This window comes from Amblyomma maculatum, chromosome 1 (assembly GCF_055883805.1).
Source record: "Amblyomma maculatum isolate TAMU_Amacu chromosome 1, ASM5588380v1, whole genome shotgun sequence".
Taxonomy (NCBI): Eukaryota; Metazoa; Arthropoda; class Arachnida; order Ixodida; family Ixodidae; genus Amblyomma; species Amblyomma maculatum.
The window spans coordinates 143,638,268-143,658,454 of NC_139344.1; the positions used below are offsets into that span (position 1 = coordinate 143,638,268).

The following is a 20,187-nucleotide window of genomic DNA, read 5'->3' on the forward strand; positions in this document are numbered from 1 at the left end:
TCCAATTTAGGCCTTTTTGCGTGTGATGCTGGGGAGAGCAGTAAACACGGGAAATCGCTGAAGTAAAGGAAAGGAAAACGACGTCAAACCGAGCTATTAACAAAACGTATTCTTAGCCATTCGCTATTAGCCACTTGTGAACATTAGTGGCACGTGAACTAAGAGTTAAAAATGTACAGGATGCTTAATTACATTACGTGGCGGGGACGTGATAGCAATAAAATCTGTCATCCACTCGGCCTGATTCTCCTCCTCCGTCACTGTTTCTCGCCGTGTAGACAGAGCTCCCTGCAGTGAGCTGCCGACACTCCACCTTCAGCGACGCACTTCCGTGGTTGCCCTCTCCACCTGCAGGGATTTTCCACTACGGTGAACAAAGGCGTTGTTGATATCGTTGTTTCCGGCTCCATTCCAACTCGATAAGCACAGCTTTCTAGACACGTCTGCACAACCATTCGCAGCTACCAACTGATGCCGAGCCCGCTCCCGCTGCCGGCCATGTCACGTGGACAGTGCACCTGCCAACTTGGCCAATACTGCGGTCTTATGACGTTGCACACACCGCCGACCAGTCAGCAGATTTTACGGCAGACGGGGCTTAACGTCGCAGACCGCAGAGGAATGTTTACGGTAAAGATATTGTTGTGTGGGATCATCAATACTCTTCAATTTGCGTCGCAATATGTATAGGGTCGTCGACTTCTAGCTGTGACACGGTCACTGCTTTCAGAGTCGCAATGCGTCCGACCCCGTGGCCGCCAAACCACCGCGGTTCTTGTGGCGCAGCGAGACTAAGTGGCAGGCCCTGCGAAGTATCGCCTCCGGGTCCCCGTGTGCATGTCGCTTTGCTTCGATATGCGTCTGAGTTGGATGCAATGTTGCTTTGAAAGCAGTGACCGTGCTATAGCTGGAAGTGAATGACCGCGTACACTAGACACTAGCTGATAAACTTCCATGAAAGAGAAAACGGCGTGGCAAACTTGATCACGATTCCTTTAGCAGCGTGACAGATTTTATGAATGAACTACGCAGCTACTAGCGGTGGCAAAACACCACCACAAAAGTTCGTAGGTGATGTCACGGTACACTTCCTTGGCGACAGTCTTAGTAAATGTATTTTGCTGTTATCGCAGTAAAAGTAGCAATTGGCGAAATTGTGGTGTTCCCTGTGTGAAGCCTTCACCCTTCAGGAGAAACACACGATAGCCTCCCCCTTCTCGAACCCACTTTTTTCACTCTATTCTCCAAAAGCGCCTCCTCCACCAACCCACGTAACTCCACATCCGCAAGCCCTCCACCCAGCAGAAGTCCACGCATCAGAGCGACGATGAAATCAAAGTCACAGGTACAGTGGGAAATCCAGCTGCCCTCCGGAAGCAGCAGTCACCTCTCCATTTTACCTCACCCTAAAACTACCACCGCACGTCACCTTCACCTAATTAGTAAAACCCCACTTATTAGTAGAAGCATCTACTAGAGAGCAAATCTATAAATTCCTCGTATCAGGTCTCGTTATAGCCATGTAATCTTTTAGCGCGACGAATTCTTTACCGACCTCAATCAGCTTTCGTATTGTAGTACTTATCAATGTAAGGCTGCTTGCTTGCGGAGCGTCGCGCGCAGGTGCGCATGTGGCCCGTCAGACCGTCGGCTCTCCGGCTCTCGTTCGCCTAGCGGGCGGCCAGTCAATGCACCATGTCAACGAATCCGAGGTTCCATAATGCGTATAGAAGGCCTCTGTTTGCGAAACTAAGCGCAACAACATGGCATGGCAGCGGCGATCATCACGTCCTCACTCTAAGGTGTCGACTTAAGGAACTCGAAAAACTTACAAAATTAGGACTTAAGTCCTGAAAGAGATAAGAACTTGCATACAAAATTCCTGTTTAATTTTACACCCAAGAAACAAAACATGACGACAAAATTTCGATCCACTTAGTACCGCGTACACGTGTGTGAAAACGAAACCAGGCTTGCGCAGGTACACCGGTTTCCCACACTTGCTGCTGCTGCAAGCGTCACTAAGCGACCGGTTGCTTAATGGCTTTCTATATAATTGGAGGCGCATGGGTCGGTTTAAATCTCCATCTCTCATTAGACTAGCAGATGCATGCCACTTTGGCAGCAAAATGATATGACACCCCCTGGAATGCTGCAAGAAGATTGATTGCGTCAAAATTTTGATATGAAAAAGGAGAAATCTGGCACCACATGGAGGTCGCTTAGTGATGCTTTTGGAAGCAAATGGCGCCAGAGACGGCAAAGGGGGGAAGGGCACTGCCACAGGAGTGTCTGTTAATTGCTTCTAAACACTTGTCCATGCCATTGTGACACTCACCGCTTCGGTGCTCGACAAAGGCTGACGTCACGGTTGCTATGACAACTGTGAAACTAGCGAGCTGCGACGGAATATGCTGTGTTTCTTAGCTCTCGTTACAGAATACCACCCCCTCATCCACAGTATATCTAATTACCAGAAATAATTTCTACTTAAGACATCATGTCCCTTCCCATGACTCTTGGTACCACTACTTCCAGCGACATGACCTACGTTGCATGGGACTATAACAATTTTTGCCTGAACAACAAACAACGTCGAGCCTACGGGTAAATAAAGTTTACTCAAAATTGACGAACTGCGTCATGTATATTCATACTGTGTTGCACTTTATAATGAATGCTCTCGCACGCCATAGACAACGCCTGTGGTGGTTTCTGCGACAGTTTTTATTCTTTTTCTTGTTGGCCATTCTTGTTGGACAACCGCGTTCGTTGCGACAGATAAAAAAGACATGTCTCAATCATTTGCGACTTTCCGCAGGTCGGAAACATAGCATAGCGTTCTTTCGCGCTCATTTACGAACAGCAAGGGGTCGGCTGCTTCTCCAAGCGAAACACTGGATGTTTGTGACCACTGATGAGACTTAAAATAAAAATTCTATGGGGCACTTGGAACCACTAAACTGCGATGAGGCGAAAACCTCTATCACGCGGTAGTCCGAAGCCCTACCCTACCCTAGCACATCTTTCTCTGTTTTTTTCACTCACACATTTCTCCTTTTCCTTACGGATCGGTTAAGGTGTCCGCGGAGATTTGTGACAGATACAGGGTCTTTTCTTTCCTGTAAACCAATTTGAAACGCCGCTGATGCCTTCTGTACAGCGTCTGCTTCTGTATGCTGTTTTGTGCGGCGTTCGAAGAAGCGCCAAATTAAAGGCGTCGCACAGACGCCTGGATCGGACGCCCGGCGGGGTCACCTTTGTATATGCATGAATCGCCAGGTGACGCCATGACCAGCCGTGATGTCATGGTCGTATGTGACGTCATCGTAACGTCAGTTTCGGTTATTAGACATGGCCGGAGACGACTTCCAGTGGATATAACGTGAACCCGTTCAGTTGACACACATTGCCACCCAGATATTTAAGGGACGCACGCGAAATATTTATTACTGATCGTAAGGGTGGTGTTGAGCACCATGAACAAAACAGGCCAAAGCTTTGACAGCGATTCATTTTGGCATCAAAAGCAATGTCCTATCTATCTATCTATCTATCTATCTATCTATCTATCTATCTATCTATCTATCTATCTATCTATCTATCTATCTATCTATCTATCTATCTATCTATCTATCTATCTATCTATCTATCTATCTATCTATCTATCTATCTATCTATCTATCTATCTATCTATCTATCTATCTATCTATCTATCTATCTATCTATCTATCTATCTATCTATCTATCTATCTATCTATCTATCTATCTATCTATCTATCTATCTATCTATGTCTGTCTGTCTGTCTGTCTGTCTGTCTGTCTGTCTGTCTGTCTGTCTGTCTGTCTGTCTGTCTGTCTGTCTGTCTGTCTGTCTGTCTGTTTATCTTGGATGCAGCTTTTATTGCGGAAGCAATACTACTCTAGGTTTCGAGCCTTCAGCGTCGCGCGGCCGCACCCACGTGACGCTATAACGTTACACCCCATGTGACACTAAGGTGAGAGCTGCGCTACCAACTCAAGCAGTCGGCGTAGCGTGGCCGCACCCACGTGACGTTGGGACGTCTCACCCCACGTGACACTAGGGTGAGAGCTGGGCCACCAACTCAAGCGGTCGGCGTAGCACGCTCGCAGCCATGGCGCAACGCGTGGCGTGACCCCCCACGTGACACAAAAACTCGGCGTGGCGCGCTAGAGGCGCAGCTGGTGCTCACGTGACGTCAGGCACGTTCATGCGGCTTGTTTAAAGTTGGGATTTATATGTGGTCTGGCAGGAGCTGCCAACTTGGGTCTCTCGTTTCACATGGGACGGTTATGTCAGAATCAGCTTGCTAGGACCCTGGCATTCACGTTACCCTTATAGGCCACTAAGGCACGGTCATACGGGTTGATTAAAGCGGGGCTTTATATGTGGGCTGAGGAAGAAGAAAAAGAGAAGAAGAACGCTCGGTCACCCGTAGCTAATGCTTTCGGTTAATATTTGGTTCAGCAGCGTTGAACCCTTGTAATTATTTTTTTCAATGCTGGGCTTGTCCCTCAGAAAAAGAGCAAGATCTCAGCATATGCAAAAACACTGACTTCATTACCCAAAACTGAGAAGCTGTAGATTTGGGTTATAGAACACTCAAAGTGGCTCCGGGTTAAGGACAAAGCGCAGCGCGGACGTTGCTCAGCCTTGCTTCACAGAAAAGCAGATTGTCGCGGGATGTCGATGATGACTATTAACAATTAAAGTTGAACAGTTGCGGCAGCAAAGTTGCACACCATTCAGTACAACCAGCACAGCAATTCCTCACTCTAGAAAACAAAACAGGAATAAATAGCAAACATGATCAAAAGCCTTCGCAAGTTCTATCTGAAACAAAGCAAGCTGATTAGGAGAGCAGAAGCAAGGTTCGATTAATGTACTCGAGTAAAAGTAGTATAAAAAGTAATGTACGCGAGTAATGTGTGCATTACTTTTATTTTAGTGGGATCGCAAATCAGATACCTGGTCACAGCCAATTTTAACCGACATTGCGAACTGTAGGCGATTTGATAAAGCTAAGGTTTAGTAAATCACGAAAATTTTGTAATCCGCATTGGGAATTCTTGCAAGTAAACTTAATGATCCAGTTACCCCCCCCCCCACTTCCCCCCTCCTCCTAGTGACATGTTCAGGTTTTAATGAACGCCTTTTTATTAGGATTTATGCAGAAAGTATATACATCTGCGTGGTTTTTTGGACAATTTGGTTTTCCAATGAATGCTTACAATCTTTTTCGAATATGCGTCTAATTAGACTCTAGATAAATGTTCTCTTTCAGCCGCCATCGTATCGGTCTGTGTATATTGGCCTCAATGGTCATACTGCATCAACATGAGTGTGGAAAATGCTGATTTCTCTGCACCAAATATTTTTCTATAAACTGCTGGACAAAAATGTACCTGTTAAGGTGTGGCTTCACAGAAAAAAAAAAAAAAAAGATTTTGGCTCCACTAACTTACTACTCACATTTGAGAGCCACGTTAAAGCAGGGATAAGTGGAACGTTGCTATAGCGCCAGGCCTTGAACCTTGTTTACCTTGTGTGTTTTGTACCCATAATGCACGAATGAACGTTGATGACGATATGCATCGAAAATATGCACAGAAATGACAGGCTTCGCTATGATGTGCTAAGAAGCTAGTCAACAGCTAATGACACAAAGAAAAGCACAGATTTTTTTTTTCTTTTTGCGTAAATTAGTGAAGTACAATTGTAGTTGTGGAGATAATCGATTAGAGAGTAGAAGAAAAACAACCGCGTGCAGGCGGTGGGATGCGAGCCCATAACTTCCCGATTTCGCATCCGGTGCTCTACCGACCGAGCTGAGATTATGGTTAAGCATTGAGAATTTTTTTTACGGTGATTAGCGTGAAGTACTGGTGTAATTGTGGAGAGAATCGATTAGAAAATAGAAGAAAAAAATTGTGGGGGTTTAAGCATGGCTAGAACTTAGTGATAAAAGGAAAGCTGTGAATTTTGCAGCGATAACGTCTGTAAGACTGCTTTTCAATCCTTTTTTTTTCATAATTTTTCTTTAAAGTATATTTTGGGGACAAGAATGCGCCTTGTACTTTTGGGTGATTGCCACCGAAAGGTGGGCACACACACCTAACCAGGTCGAGGTCATGTGTTCATATTTTTTCTTGTAAATTGTGCATTGGTTTATAAGAAAGGAAAGGTACAGTATCTGTTGGAGATGAGGGAATGGGGTAAGGTGGGGGTGGAAGCAGAAAGAGTGAAAGAGGCCCCGTAGTGAAGGGCTGTGGAGTAATTCGGCCACCTGGGGGCCTTTAACGTGAGGTGGCATGGCACAACACAGAGCTGCCTCTTCGTTTGAGTTAGGGTTTTGGAAAAGGAAGGCGCAGTGTACTTTCGGGTGGACACCACGGAATTGTGGACACCCACACTTATTAAGGTCAAGGTCCCTTGAAGGTCAAATTTAGTGCCACGCGAAGACCGGCACTTTCTAGCGTAGAGAAGCTTTCGCTTTAATTATAAATTGGCTTACAAGAAAGAAAAGACAGTATTGGTCAAGGTCATTTAAAGGTCAAACTGAGGCTTGCACGACGATTGCTTTACGTAACATAGTGAAGCTCTTCGTCAAAACAATCCACGATCTCCAGATTTCGTGTCCGGTGCTTTACCGACCATGCTGCGATGACGGTTGTTCGATTTTCTGCTTTCGAAGATAATTACATTGCGTGCAACCTATCTTTGAGAGTGTTCGCCAACGCCACCCTCCTCTATAGCGGCTGACGTGGAACGTTCTACCGGCGCCATGTGGTTGCTTTTTCTTCTACTTTCGAATCGATTGTCTCCCACCATTATATCTTCCTTTCTTTCTCTCTCTCTCTCTCTCTCTCTCTCTCTCTCTCTCTCTCCCGAGCAATCGGTGACGTTTCTATAGGATCGCAGTACGGCGGCCAAAATGCTCTCGCCTTGATGCACGTGAGGTTACTTAAGGGGGCCCCTGAAACTTGTTAGAACCCACTTAGACTCGGCTAAAGTTCGGTTGGCATGCATTCTGCGTGGTTTAGCGTTTTATTTTGCATAACTCGTCGGGGACCTTTTCAACAATATATGACTTGACGTTGTAGTCAGAAGGTAAATTGTTAATGACAATTAACAAATTAATGGGTAATAACTAATTCATTATTAATGCAGTGCAGCTGTACTCGATATATGCTATCCAACATGTTAATTACAATTAACAAATTAATGGTTAATAACTAAGTCAGGTTATTAATGCAGTGCAGCTGTACTCGATATAAGCTATCCAACGATATAAAACTTGATTCCATACCGGAAAGTTGTTTTTAATCATAGTCAACGTTAACTATTTAATAATCACCATTCATTGCAATTACAACATTTACTCGATTCTAACCGCCCTTTTTCTTCACGATCGCGATGTTCTAGGTCAGGGCAAGGGCTTAGATCCTAAACTTCTAGAACCCCCCCCCCCCCCCCCCCCCCCCTCTTGTTTTCGCGCCGATATGACGAGACAGGCGCGAGAAATAGCAATTATTTTGCAGACTTGGCAAACACTTTCTATAAACGCGATTGAAGTGCGCTTGAAGTTCAAGTTTGAAGCTGCGACAGCCCTCTCCAAACTGATCCAGACTTCCTTTGCGGATTCCGAGCATCGCCGAATGGCCGCCGATTCCAGGTCCTCGTGACAAGTCGCTGGTAAAGTAATTGGGGGCGGTTTTCGCCGGCTTTTGCCGTCCTGCGCCGCCAGCTGTCTAGTAGTGAGAACACACCAACACAAGAAGCTGGGGATCGCGCCGCACCTCGAGTCCCCAACGGCTCCGGTTCGTTTGTGTGAGCGAGGGCTCTGGCAGCCTTGTCTATGCTCTCTTCCTCACAAGAAAGTGTGTGCCTAGATTCACATGCAGACTTTTTCTTCCATTTGTTTTAGAAGTTAGGGAGATGGGAGAGCTTAAAATCGCGAAAATACGGTACACTCATCATAAGCTGTCCAACGATGTAACACTCATGGCTATTATCTCGACATTGATATTATAGAAGAAGCAGGGCAGACACCAGGACGCCTTTCACTGCATTTAATCCCCGGCCGTCCCCTCGATTATCAATCTGCCAACATGGCGCTCAGTCTCTACCGCGCGCTCTCCAAGTCCCAAACCCCGTCTTCTTCCTCTTCGTTCTTATGGCAGATTCCTATGCGAATCTGCAACACGCTCCGCGCCGTGAGGTATAGGCAATAGCTAGAAGCTACTAGAACATTGTCACATCCATGGTCTCTGGTGGCCACCGTTATGAAGTGGGGGCTGACACCCCCCTAGGGAAGCTCGTCAATGATGACAGTATAGATACTCCACGAAGACTCGCTTCTAACATCCGCAACAGAACACCAACAGTGGAGAACAAGATGGATCAGTAGGGCGTGGCAGCACAGGCTCGAATCACACACCAGGCCCACACACTGTCCAAGTTCTTTTGAGCACACTTCTGCTATATGCTTTACAACAGACTGCACTGATTCGTCGGCTGACTGACCACAGTACACAACACAACGTCAAGCCAGATATGCAGAATTCACATTCTTTGTTTGCGCAGTGTACCGCCCCCCAAGTGCAGATGATATGTTCATGTCTAATCTATATGACAATCTTCTTAGGCTACGAGGTAAAAACATTTTATTAACTGGCGACTTTCCTTCCTTTGACTGAAACTATATCAATTATGGAACTTCCATGCAGAGTGATACGCTTTTAGATATTATGTTTTTAATGAAGTTGCAGCAAATGGTGCATGAATCCACTCGGGGCACCTCTATTCTGGATCTTTTGTTTATTACCGAAATATTTCAAGCAGCGTCCATGAAAGTTGAAAACGGAATGTCGGACCATAATTTAATATACTTTTCCTTCATATTACCATCTAAATAAGCTAAACCGCCTTAATCAGTCGTTCTTAGAAAAGATTTCTTTCGGACAGATGACACCTCGATCATTGACCACCTGGACTTGGTTCTCAATGCAGTTAAAGATGATGTCGAAGCATTGTGGGCTAAATTTTGTGGTGCAGTTAGGTTTTGTATTGATAGGTTTGTCCCATCGAAACAAGTCCGAAAGCGTAGCCGTCACCCTTGGATAACCAGGGAAATTATTCACATTAAGCGTAAAATTAGGAGGATAAGGAAGCAAAACAATGAGTCAACGCCCTTTTTTGCCAACCTAACCCCCCCCCCCCCCCTTGCCCTATAGCATGTTACGTCAAATAAACGAATCAAGAAGTTACTTCTCCGATGGTCTAAACAAGTCCATTAGCAACGATGTCCAAAAGTTTTGGCGCTATTTAAAAAAGAACAATCTTGACATCGAGAAAATAAATATTGGCGAAACTTAACTGCTGACGCTTGGGAGATAGCGGAACACTTTAACACGTATTTCCAGAGCCTTTTTTCAAAGCCTGAACAATACGAACTTCAGTGTTCAATCTGTACAGAATCGCAAAGTATTACAGTAAATCGTGAAGGAGTCGTAGCCATGCTTCTAGAACTTGACGATAGCAAATCAGCAGGACCGGATGAAATACCAAATGCTTTTCTAAAGCGTTACGCAGAACAGATATCGGCATTTCTGACTAACCTTTACCAGTTATGGCTGGATTCAGGTGATATACCAGCACTATGGCGCACGGCACGTGTTCTCCTAGTTTACAAAAAAGGTGAACCGTTATCTGTCGCGAATTATCGGCCAATCTCGATCACAATTACGTGCTGTAAAATGCTGGAACATATTATAGCATCATATATTCGGCAACACTTAGAAGGCAACACGGTATTATCTGAATTCCAACATGGCTTTCGGAAAGGGCTATCAGCTGTCACGCAACTGCTATCGACTGTGCATGAACTGGGATGTGTGTTGGACGGGAACGGTCAACTCGATGTGTTGTTCCTAGACTTCTCTAGAGCTTTTGACCAGGTTTCACATGCAAAACTGTTGTTGAAACTGGAATTTATTGGTATTCCTCAAAGTATTGTCCCCTGGATCAAAGCCTACCTTAATGATAGGAAACAATACGTCACCATCAGGAACTGTTCTTCTCGGATGTTAGATGTTACTTCTGGTGTGCCTCAGGAAGTGTCTTGGGCCCGCTCCTTTTTTTAATTTTTATCAATGACCTGTTAGATGTTATTCCTGTACAGGTTTCTGCCCGATTATTTGCCGACGACTGTGTTGTGTTTAAAGAAACTACGTGCGCCAAGGATCAAGAAATATTGCAGGATACTTTAGCTCTTTCCCACTGCTGTACAAATAGGGGTATGCAGTTAAACACTGATGAAACGGTACTTTTAAGAGTAACAAGGAAAATATACCCGTGTTCCTTTACATATCAGCTTAACAACAATGATATCTTAAAGGTGGAGTCATATAAATACTTAGGGGTTACGCTTACAAATAAATTAACTTGGTCGAAACACATATCAGAAACTTCAGCTGCTGCACTTCGCAAAACTGTGGATTCTTAAGCGAAAACTTAGGAATGATCCTGCCAATACTTAGCGTCTTGCCTATAACAACTGCGTAAGAGCCAAACTTGAGTATGCGTCGGTTATATGGAACCCCCCATAATAAAAAAGATATCATACAACTCGAGCGTGTGCAAAGAAAAGCTCTGCGATTTATATTCGGCAAATATAGGAGACCTGATTCACCATCTACTTTTATGACATAAAACAACACAACAAACACATCCTAGAATCCCGAAGGAAGGTTAGTCGCCTCATCTTGATTCATCACTGCCTGCAAGGAAAAAATAAAAATGAAGTTGCCGAAATGCGTCAAAACTCATTCTACGAGGAGAACCAGACATACGCAGGAACATTCACTGGCTCCAATTTTCGCCCGCACAAACACATTTAAAAATAGTTGCCTCCCCAGAACTGTATCCGAATGGAATGGTTTACCTTCTAATATTTTTCTGTCCAGCAATTTTGCAAGAAAGCTGGAACGTCCTCTCCTTATTTCATGAGTTTTGGCTTGTTTTGTGTTGCGATGCCTGTCTTTATCTTCAATTCTGATTGATTGTCTTATTTTTTTCTCTCTCTATGCATATGCTTGTCATTTCATGTATTGCAAAATGTTTGAATGTATCCCTCCTGCTAGGACCATGCATGGTCCGCTGTATTTCAAATAAATCCCTTGGTTCGTGTAGGAGTCAAGTATGTACGGTGCTATCGCGCTCAGTATGAACTACACCGAGCGAGCGCAAGCCGGAGAGCATTCTGTGGTTGTACAGCGGCCCCGATTGCGACGTGTTTGGGAATTATTGGGAGAGAATGTGGCTGTTTCTGCGAGCGTGAATCACCGCCGTTTGTTGGCTGTCGCCCTTAACCTTATTTTACTTGCGGTGATATCAGTTCTGAAAATGATAACGGCAGCTGTGGTCCGGCGGTCAAACGTCGTGCTTGTGCATGTCCTGCTTCCTGAAATCTGCGATATCTGGTCATCCACTTTTTTTGCTGAACAACTTCATACATTGGGGAATCCAGAACTTTGTACCGCACGCTCAAATGCGCTTGTATACGCTTTCAGTTTGCTGCTCAGTCTCATTAGACAGAAGAAAGCAAAAACATCCATTGAAGCAGTCAACAAATAAACGGGCCGAGAAAAAGAAGAACGCGGGGCGACGTGAGCGTCCCACCCTTTCCCGATAGCGGCAAAGAACGATATTATCGGCGCCAGTGTCCAACCATAGCCACGCGCTCGGGCAGTGTACCTCATACTGAGTGCGATAGCCACCCTCTGTTGCTGGAAGTTCATAGCTGAGCGCGAAGTTTCATACGCACATTCTTGACGTCAGCGCTAGCACAACTCACACACAGACACACACACTCTAGCACAACACAGCACAACACTGACACAACTCTTGGTTTCCACCGTGTTCTTTTCCTGCGCACTGGCCATTCTTTCTTCCTGTGTTTGCGAAACAAGGGCCGCCAAGTTTCCAGGCTGTTCGACGATTCGTTCTTTCCTTTCGCACTGGACAAGCGCTTGCAGCATTGCTCTACTTAGTTCTCGTGTTTGTGTGATAGCATCGTATACGATCTATACGATTCTCGCCTCCGCATCTTTCTTAATGTCTACAGGGGTCGGCATGTCAACTGAAATCATTGTTGCGGCGTCTTCCTCTCGCATATATTTTCCAGAAGCCGCACTACGAAGCTCTTCGCGGGAGGCTGAGTATCTATGCCAGTCACTGCCTTTCTTGTTTTGCTTAGGGCCACTGAATGCGCTTTCATTGTTTGCTGTTGACACCTGGTGGACTTGAGTGAGGTGTCCACATCCCATAGGCTCCTCCTTGCCATTCTTGTTCCTCAACAGGCCGATATAGTCTATTCTTTAGGACGATCGCTCCGTATATATGTCGTCAGGCGCACGATCAACATATTGTGCCGCTCGTTCGCTGTCTTCTTTATGTTAGCGGTTCGAAAACAACATTGCTTGTAAACTGCCCAGAATCCTCTGTCCGCCGTTGTTTTCATTACTCTGGGAGAACTCTGCCTGGAGAGTCCCTTTATTGCAATGCGCTTCTACCAAAGGTGTGTTCCGCCTTACAGCAGCCGCTCCTCGGTCACTGACGGCATCGCCATGGGCACAATTAGTTATTACTCTTATCCATGACCCTGAGCGATGTCTAGGTGTAATTAAGTTCCTCCGATAATGTCTTTGGAGCTGACTCGGGCAAATGGACGTCAGGCATCGATGTAACCGCGGTGAAACTTTAGGCTTGTTTTTTTTTTTTTTTTTTTTTTTTTTTTAAAAAAAAAAAAGCTCAATAACCGAAATAATGCTTAAATCGAAATGTGATTCGGCGAAAATCTCCGATAAAACTGCTGTCTTCGTATAACAATGGCTGTTGGCAGCATGAGCAGGCGCCTGAAGGTTCTCGATGTGGTTACAGAGAAGCGTCATTGTCTGCGCAGCAGTTTTCTCACTCTAGTGCAGCTGCGGCGTCTTCTGCACAAACGTCGCCTTTAAAAGCCTGCAGCTTCTTGTTCAGTACGCGCAAGCCGTCGTTGCATGCTTTTAGTCTCGCTTGGAAAAGCTTTAGCGCAAGAATATTTGCTGTGTTCGAATTCAAAAGTTATCTTGCCTGATGAAACAGCCCGGTCAAAAAAGCTCGTTGAATATCGTGTTTTCTTACTATGCGGTCCATGGCGTATCGCTGAAGCCCTCTTCTTTCTGTCCGGTGGGGCTCGATGGCGGAGCTCCTGGTATCTTCCTGGAGGGTCGTTGTCGTTCCTCTTGCAACCTCCAGGAAGAATCGATGAAGGAGCTCACAGTACCTCCCGGGTTTCGGCACCAAAATTATAGAAGAAGCAGGGCAGACACCAAGACGCCTCTCACTGCATTTAATACCCGGCTGGCCTTACATTCGTCATGCAAAAACATGGTGCTCAGTCTCTTCCGCGCATGCTTCGCTAAGTCACAAACCTCGTCTTCCTCCTCTTTGTTTTTATAGCAGATTCCTATGCGAATCTGTAACAGATATCACTTTGGCATCGTTCTGTCTATTTACAAATTTCGTGGTCGCGCTCGTATGCACACCTCTCAATGGCACCCCATGTCCACACCACCCATGAGCCAAGCACATTAAAATGGTCATTTCCCCTGTAGCCAAAACAATCTTTTCCGGACTACACAGAGAGACTTTGCCGGTTGTAGCGTGGTAGCAAGAGAAGGATTTTTTTGTGGCTTGGGGAGTCCACTGTCTTCTGGGCAAAAGGAATGAAACCATTGAGCACATGCTTTCTTGGACCGCTGGGCCACAGCTTTTTTTTTTCTAGGACGTCCTCCAAAGGACTCAATTATTTTCCGCTTGACTAGTCTAGGCATCAGGCACGTACCCCCCAATTGAAAAAGAGGAAGGATATACTATACGACCCTGTAATTGCTTTGGGTCTGCATAGTATATGGAAAAGCAGGATAGCAATACATTCATTTCATCGCGCAGATCTTGACGTATGGCCATTAAAAAAGTATTTTATAAAATCCATTGTAAGATATATCGATGTAATCAAACTTCCGGGTCCGGCACCTCACTGGCTCCCACACACTGAATCGTTAGAGCCATAAATGAAATTTAGCCATGCTCCGTCAGTAAAATGCGACTGTCGGCTCTTGTGTGTTGATTGTATTTTGACTGCAATAAATAATAATTGGTTCACAGGAAGGGAAAGGAGCAGTATCTGTCACACTTGTTTCTGTAGACACCTGAACCGCGCCGTAAGGGAAGGGAAGAAGGTGGGAGTGAAAAGGAAACAGAGAAATTGTAGCCGTAGTGGAGGGCTACGGGGTAATTTCGACCACCTGGGGACCTTTAACGTGCGCTGACATCGCACAGCACACGGATGCCTCTTCGTTTCGCCTTCATCGAAACGTAGCCGCCGGTGGTCGGGATCGAACCCGGGTATACCGGTACAGTAGTCGGGCGTCTTACCACTGCACAACCGCGGCGGGGCTGACTGCAATAAAAGCAAAAAAAAAAAAAAAAAAGCGGAGATAGCGTAGTGGTCTCGTTATCACTGACTTTCCCAGTTTCAAGCTCGAGAATTGGACTTTCCCTTTGTTTTAGTATCTAGCGGCATTTGCAAGCTGAAATAGCGTCGGCGCCGAAAGAAAGCTGGCACTTTGTGCACGGGGAGTAGTGCGTCGAAAGCGTGCGACCGAAGGTTTCATCCTCACCTCGACCAGTGAAAAGACTGCTAGAACGGCTGGCAATGCTCTCGGAATATTACCCGACGACTGGTTGCAGGGCCAGCCCTAAGCACCCAAAGCTGAAAAAAGCTCCGACGAGTTGGAAGATTCTTCGGAATTAGGAGAGCGGACGCCAGCGACCAGTGTTCAGCTGGTATAAGCAGCACGCGGCACCGAGCAGAAGATGCAAGTCCTTATTTTCAGCTCACCGTACCTTTAACACTGGGGTTCTTTGATCGGTTCAAACAAAACAAAATAACGGCTCACTTGCGAGGGCGCCGGGGTAGCAAGGAGGCACATTTTTTCTCCTTCGACATGAGGGTGAAAGGAGTTCACTTAAGCGATGGAATGATGACTGCAAGACCAGAGGAAGAAAGATGATGCATGGATCTTAGGTATCCTGGTTTGTACAGGCTTAAATAAAAAGAGAGATGGAGTAGGGAGAGGGAGGGGGGGGGGGGGTTGAACGAAGGTGATGTTATAAATGCGACTGATGTCGGTAACAGATAGGCGAATTGTTTTCCTATTCTACTGCGCAACTATTTAGGGATTGTTGAGGAGAGCATTTCGCTTTTTAGATTTCCTGCATGTCCGTCGTCAGTGACACTTATATACTGTCTTGCACTGAAAAACCAACTGCGGCTTTATACATTAGTGATGGTTGGTCGTGCCAATTTTAGAAGTTGCGCGTATAAGCGGCAATTACGCCTAAAATAGTGCAAACCACTCGGATTATTGGGCATTCAGAGCGCTCGAAGAGTTCAGCGAGAAGAAGACCGTATTCGGAAAATGTTTTAATGCTCAGTATCCAGCATCACTTATCAAGTGACGAGCTAATGTAAAATAGGGAAATCTTTCGGTGGCGAAACAACCATTTCATAAATTCTCCGCCGGGTACTTTTAACTCATCAGGCAGTGGCGACTATGGGCATGGTAACCATGTTGGTAGATTCTAGGAAGGATGACTCTCTGACGTCAATAGCCTTGAAGCCGTCCACGTCGGTCAGCTCCTTGGAGCTGAATTTCGCAATGATGGCTTTTGGTCCAGCGGCTTTGGGAGTCAGATAGAAGTTGACGGTCACTTCTTCACCGGCGGGAATTTTCCTGGAAGAAAAGCACTCCATGTAAAGAAAGTGACAAATATGTCATTACAATTTTTTCGGTCAACCGAGGGGCTTAGAGACATAGTTTTTGGGAAGGGGGATGCCCTGAACTAGTCAATATGAGCAGAACAGTCTTTTGACAAATTATTTATTGTTAAACATCATTTCCAACGGAGACAGTTCCTACTCGAACAGAGTTTCACTCATTGAGAGTGCTTCGCCTGTCTGTGGTCCTCAGCTAGCGTTCTAGCCATAATTTGCTCGCGTATTTTGAGAGGTCGTGCGTGTGTGTGCAGTAGCTGTTTCAGTTCCCCAAAATTGCTGGTGCCATCTAAGCGACAACTTATTACTTCCATATTCAAACCTGTTGGCTCTTCGAGAAGGACAGTAAGTGCCACCATGTTGCATCTTTTTCAAAGCCACGTTTCAAAAGACGCTCTTCGAGTATTTTCGCATTTATTGCCTTAGTATTCTCGTAAAGAACAAAGGAGACTGCTCACTCGGTAATGTCTTATTCAATACCTTTTTTTTTTTTTTTTCTTGGAACACTTACTGCTTAACTGGAAGCCTCAGCGGTTCCGGGAGCCCAGGTCCCTCGATGACGAACAGCCCCTTGGTCAGCGGCTTTGGCAGCGGGTTTCTGAATGTGGCTTTGACTCTCAGTGGCTTCTTCACCAGTGCGTCGCCCTCAGGCTACAGCAGCAAAGACGCGCAGTTTTCAACAATCGCTATTCATGAAGAGTATGCAAAATATCTGTCAGAAAAAAAAATTTTTACACCAAAGAAGCTACAGAAGTATATAGCATGAGCAAGCGTAGGCAGTCAAAATTGTGAAAATAATAAATTATGCGTAATTTGCTATGAACTGAGTGGGTGATGCGAACAGTACTGGGCAGCTCGTCGGTCAATCATGACGGTTATGTTAGGAGCCTCGTGACATCGTCGGGTGACTCCTGACAAGTGTCGGAAGTAGAAATCAAAGCTTTTCTGGAACCACATTTTATAACCGCACTCAGTCTACTCAGCAAACGAAACAGGTACTCTATCAGCTGACAAGCCAAGAGTTGTTAAAGTTTTACTACTGACCTGATGCTAAAATACCGTCTCATTTTACAGTAACAACTTGATTTTTTCCTCGCTCTCTGACGCTATGAAGTTCAATATGCGTGCATTGTGTTTCATAAAACAGACCTTTCTCCTCTTCACCATTGAAAATTGTCTAGTGTTTTGCGCCTGCATATACGTATCATACAAAACGTTTTGCGCGACACTCCGATAACAATAAGAAACAGTGTCACGGTGCACTCCCGGTATCTGAACGTTACTGTCGAGGTCCTTCCTTTTTGTATTTCATACATCATCAGAAAGTGGAAACCCTGTAGAGCGAAGACGTAATGGTTAGCGCGAAGTTCGGAAGGTCTTTCTTAATAAAATAAATAGTGAAGAGGAATTAGCTTTTGCGAGAATGCATATGCTTGGACATGTAAGGTTGAAAAACGTAAAATTAAAGCCCCTGTGAAGAATCAACACCTAGAACAATGAAACTTTTTAGAGAACAAAGATCATCTCATCAATGTGCAAAATAAAATAAAGAAAATCGTTAGCGTATATTGCAACTACGCTGAAAATAAGGATGATGTGCGAAGAATAATACGTAAAAGCACAGCAAAGTTGTACACCTTGTGTGATGATGGCAGTGATACTGCGACTATTGCAATTGTAATAATGTTCAAAGTATGTTATTAGTATGGACCTTTTAAGCCTTTTCCATAATATTAAAACTTAACAATTCTCACCTTACATGGCTGAAGCGCTCAGAGAGACGATTAACCGTGAGGTACGCAGTGCCCGCCATGGCGCTGTCTCAGAGTGTGCGCTCATATCATCAATCCATACATTATTTTCAGTCTTAAGTGAGCTATAGGGACGACTCAATGCGGCAGAAACACGGCGCGAACGCGGCACAGAACACAGAGAAGTATCCCAAAAGCAGTCCCGCGTGTAAAAAGCAACTAAGAGAGCAAGTTCCCGGTCTCTCCTGAAAATTGTTATGCTCTTCCGATATGCACAAAGACGTGACATCTGACTGCTAACTGTGGCACGGCGTCTACTAACCTCAATCTTGACATCCGGCATGCGCACCCTGAAGTCGTCCTGGGCAAAGTAGTCAAATTTGGTCTCCTTAATGGTGGCCAGCGTTGCGATGTTAAACATGGCCTGGTCCAGTAGCAACTTCTCATACTCCGGGTACGTCACCTCGAGAGAAATTTCCTCCCCTGAAAAATGCGTAACGTGGCGACCGTCATCACTATCATATGGTTACTGTAAAGAGCACTCCAAACACTCATTTAAGTATCTCGAACGAACATGCCTACAGCCAGTAATTATATAAGAGCAGCTTCGCTAAATTATGCCGTCATACAAAGCACAGTGAGCTTCAGGAGTAGAGCCAAACTTCTAACGTGCGCTATCAGTTATATTACACGTTTCACCAAAACTTTATGAAAGCACCCAAACATTTTTTCGTAGTTTGCGACCAGACACTACTAAATAGGGCTCTGTGTGATACTCTTTCCATGTACGAAAGGTTGCACATGTGATAGATTCTCAGCAAAAAATACCCTTAAACAAGGTACGTGAAAATGGTATGAATAGTGCAGTATTCAATTTCTTTAATACTATCCTTAAAAGGTGTTCTCCAACTTCTTACCTGAAGGAACTCCAATAGCCATCAATATGTGTAAGGGACCCCCCCCCCCCCCCCCCCCCCCCTTGCGCAACAATCAGGCGACGTTACCTGTAAATGGACCAGTCCTGGTTTTTCTGTAGTCTGGTTGACTGTGTGTAAGCATTCGATTGTTTTCTTGCTTACGGCAATCAACTTTTCATTATATTCCCACCTCTTGCACCTGCTCAGATTTAAATCCTAAACAAGAATGCAGAAAACTACAGTCACAAGACCAACTTTCCATCTCAATCGTTATCCTCTGGTATCAGTGGGGTGAAGGAGTGTGTTTCTACATCGGAACATACTCGTGATTCGTCGCAAATGGGCTCACCGGCGGAAGAACTTCGCCCCGGCGCCACCGACGCCATTGAAACGCCCAGAAAAAAAAAAATTGTGGGAGTTTAAGCATTGCTTGAACCTAGCAATAGAGCGAACATTGTGAGCGTTGCAGCGAATTTTTCTGCGGACACTTTAGCCTTCACAACATTCGACCAAACCTTCTGTCCTATCAACGAGCTGTTGTCTACCAACTACCGATTTATCTGTGTTCTTCTTTTTTTTTCTTCTCCTTATTCTTTCTTCTTCTTCTACTTCTTTTTCTTCTTCATCTACTTCTTTTCCTTCTTCCTCCTCTTCTTTTTCTTCTGCTTCTCCTTTTTCTTCTTCTTTCCTCCTCCTTTCCTTTCCAACTCCTGACCCAGCTATCGGTCTATACCACGTGACAGTTGCGAGGCAACGGTCACGTGGCGCGGTGTCACGTCGAAGCTGGAAAACCTAGCGCAGTGAAGTTTTCGCTACAAAAGTTCAATGAGACGCGAACGCTTTTTTATCTTGGCTTGGCCCGGCTAGCTCTATTTTTCGGCTAACGCCTTCAGTCACCAGGAAAGAGTGCACGAACCCCAACATATGTTGCCTTGCGAGCCATGCAACCTTTACACCTCTTCACCGACTTTCGAGACATGTGTACAATGACGGAGCAACTTGACACTCTGCTAAGTTCACCGGGTGGGCCGTCGCTCCCATCGAAAGATAAGCAAGTCGACGGCGCGCAGCATTTCGCCATCATGCCAAAGTCTGTGCCGCGGACGGCGCCGACGCTGACGGCGTGAAGCAAAGGCATCTTGCAGAATCAAGTTTGAGAACCCTGTTCTTAATATAGTTCCGAAGAAGAATGCATTTCCGTTAATCAGCGACATTTCAGCCGGGGAGGAACGGTATCTCGAGTTTACGTATCATCGAAAAGGGAACGGCCCACATCGTGGCTCCCGCGTTCTTCACCATTATGAGAAAGATCCCACCCCCCAATCCGTTTATTCATCCCATTAAATATATACGGATGGTTTGATTTCTTCTCACTAAAATAGCAGCAAACCAAATTCATTCCTTTCTTCCTAGGCGTACGATTGCTCTTCTGTCGCTCCTGCGCTATAAATTAGAGGTAACATAAGCGATTATTTCGTTTCCCTCTTGCAACCATTGCGAACTATTAACATCAGCCATAATAATAATTACTCCGTATTTTTCATTTGCAGCACTATTTTGAACAATCACGCACTTTTCTATCTCGTCGTTTCCCAATTACAATTCAAGGGTCAA

At 45.2% G+C, this 20,187-nt stretch overlaps 1 protein-coding gene across 1 annotated transcript in view; it reads right to left on the minus strand.

The window, feature by feature from the left end:
• Window positions 1-15,506: 15,506 nt before the first annotated feature.
• Window positions 15,507-20,187, minus strand: part of LOC146204214 (annulin-like) — a 73,428-nt gene continuing 68,747 nt past the window's right edge. The window contains exons 20-22 of the mRNA XM_084589160.1: window positions 17,979-18,139; window positions 16,417-16,556; window positions 15,507-15,864 (exon numbers count right to left, since the gene is read on the minus strand). Coding sequence (XP_084445286.1) covers window positions 15,669-15,864; window positions 16,417-16,556; window positions 17,979-18,139 — 497 coding nt within the window. The 3' untranslated portion in view covers window positions 15,507-15,668. The remainder of the gene's footprint in view (window positions 15,865-16,416; window positions 16,557-17,978; window positions 18,140-20,187) is intronic.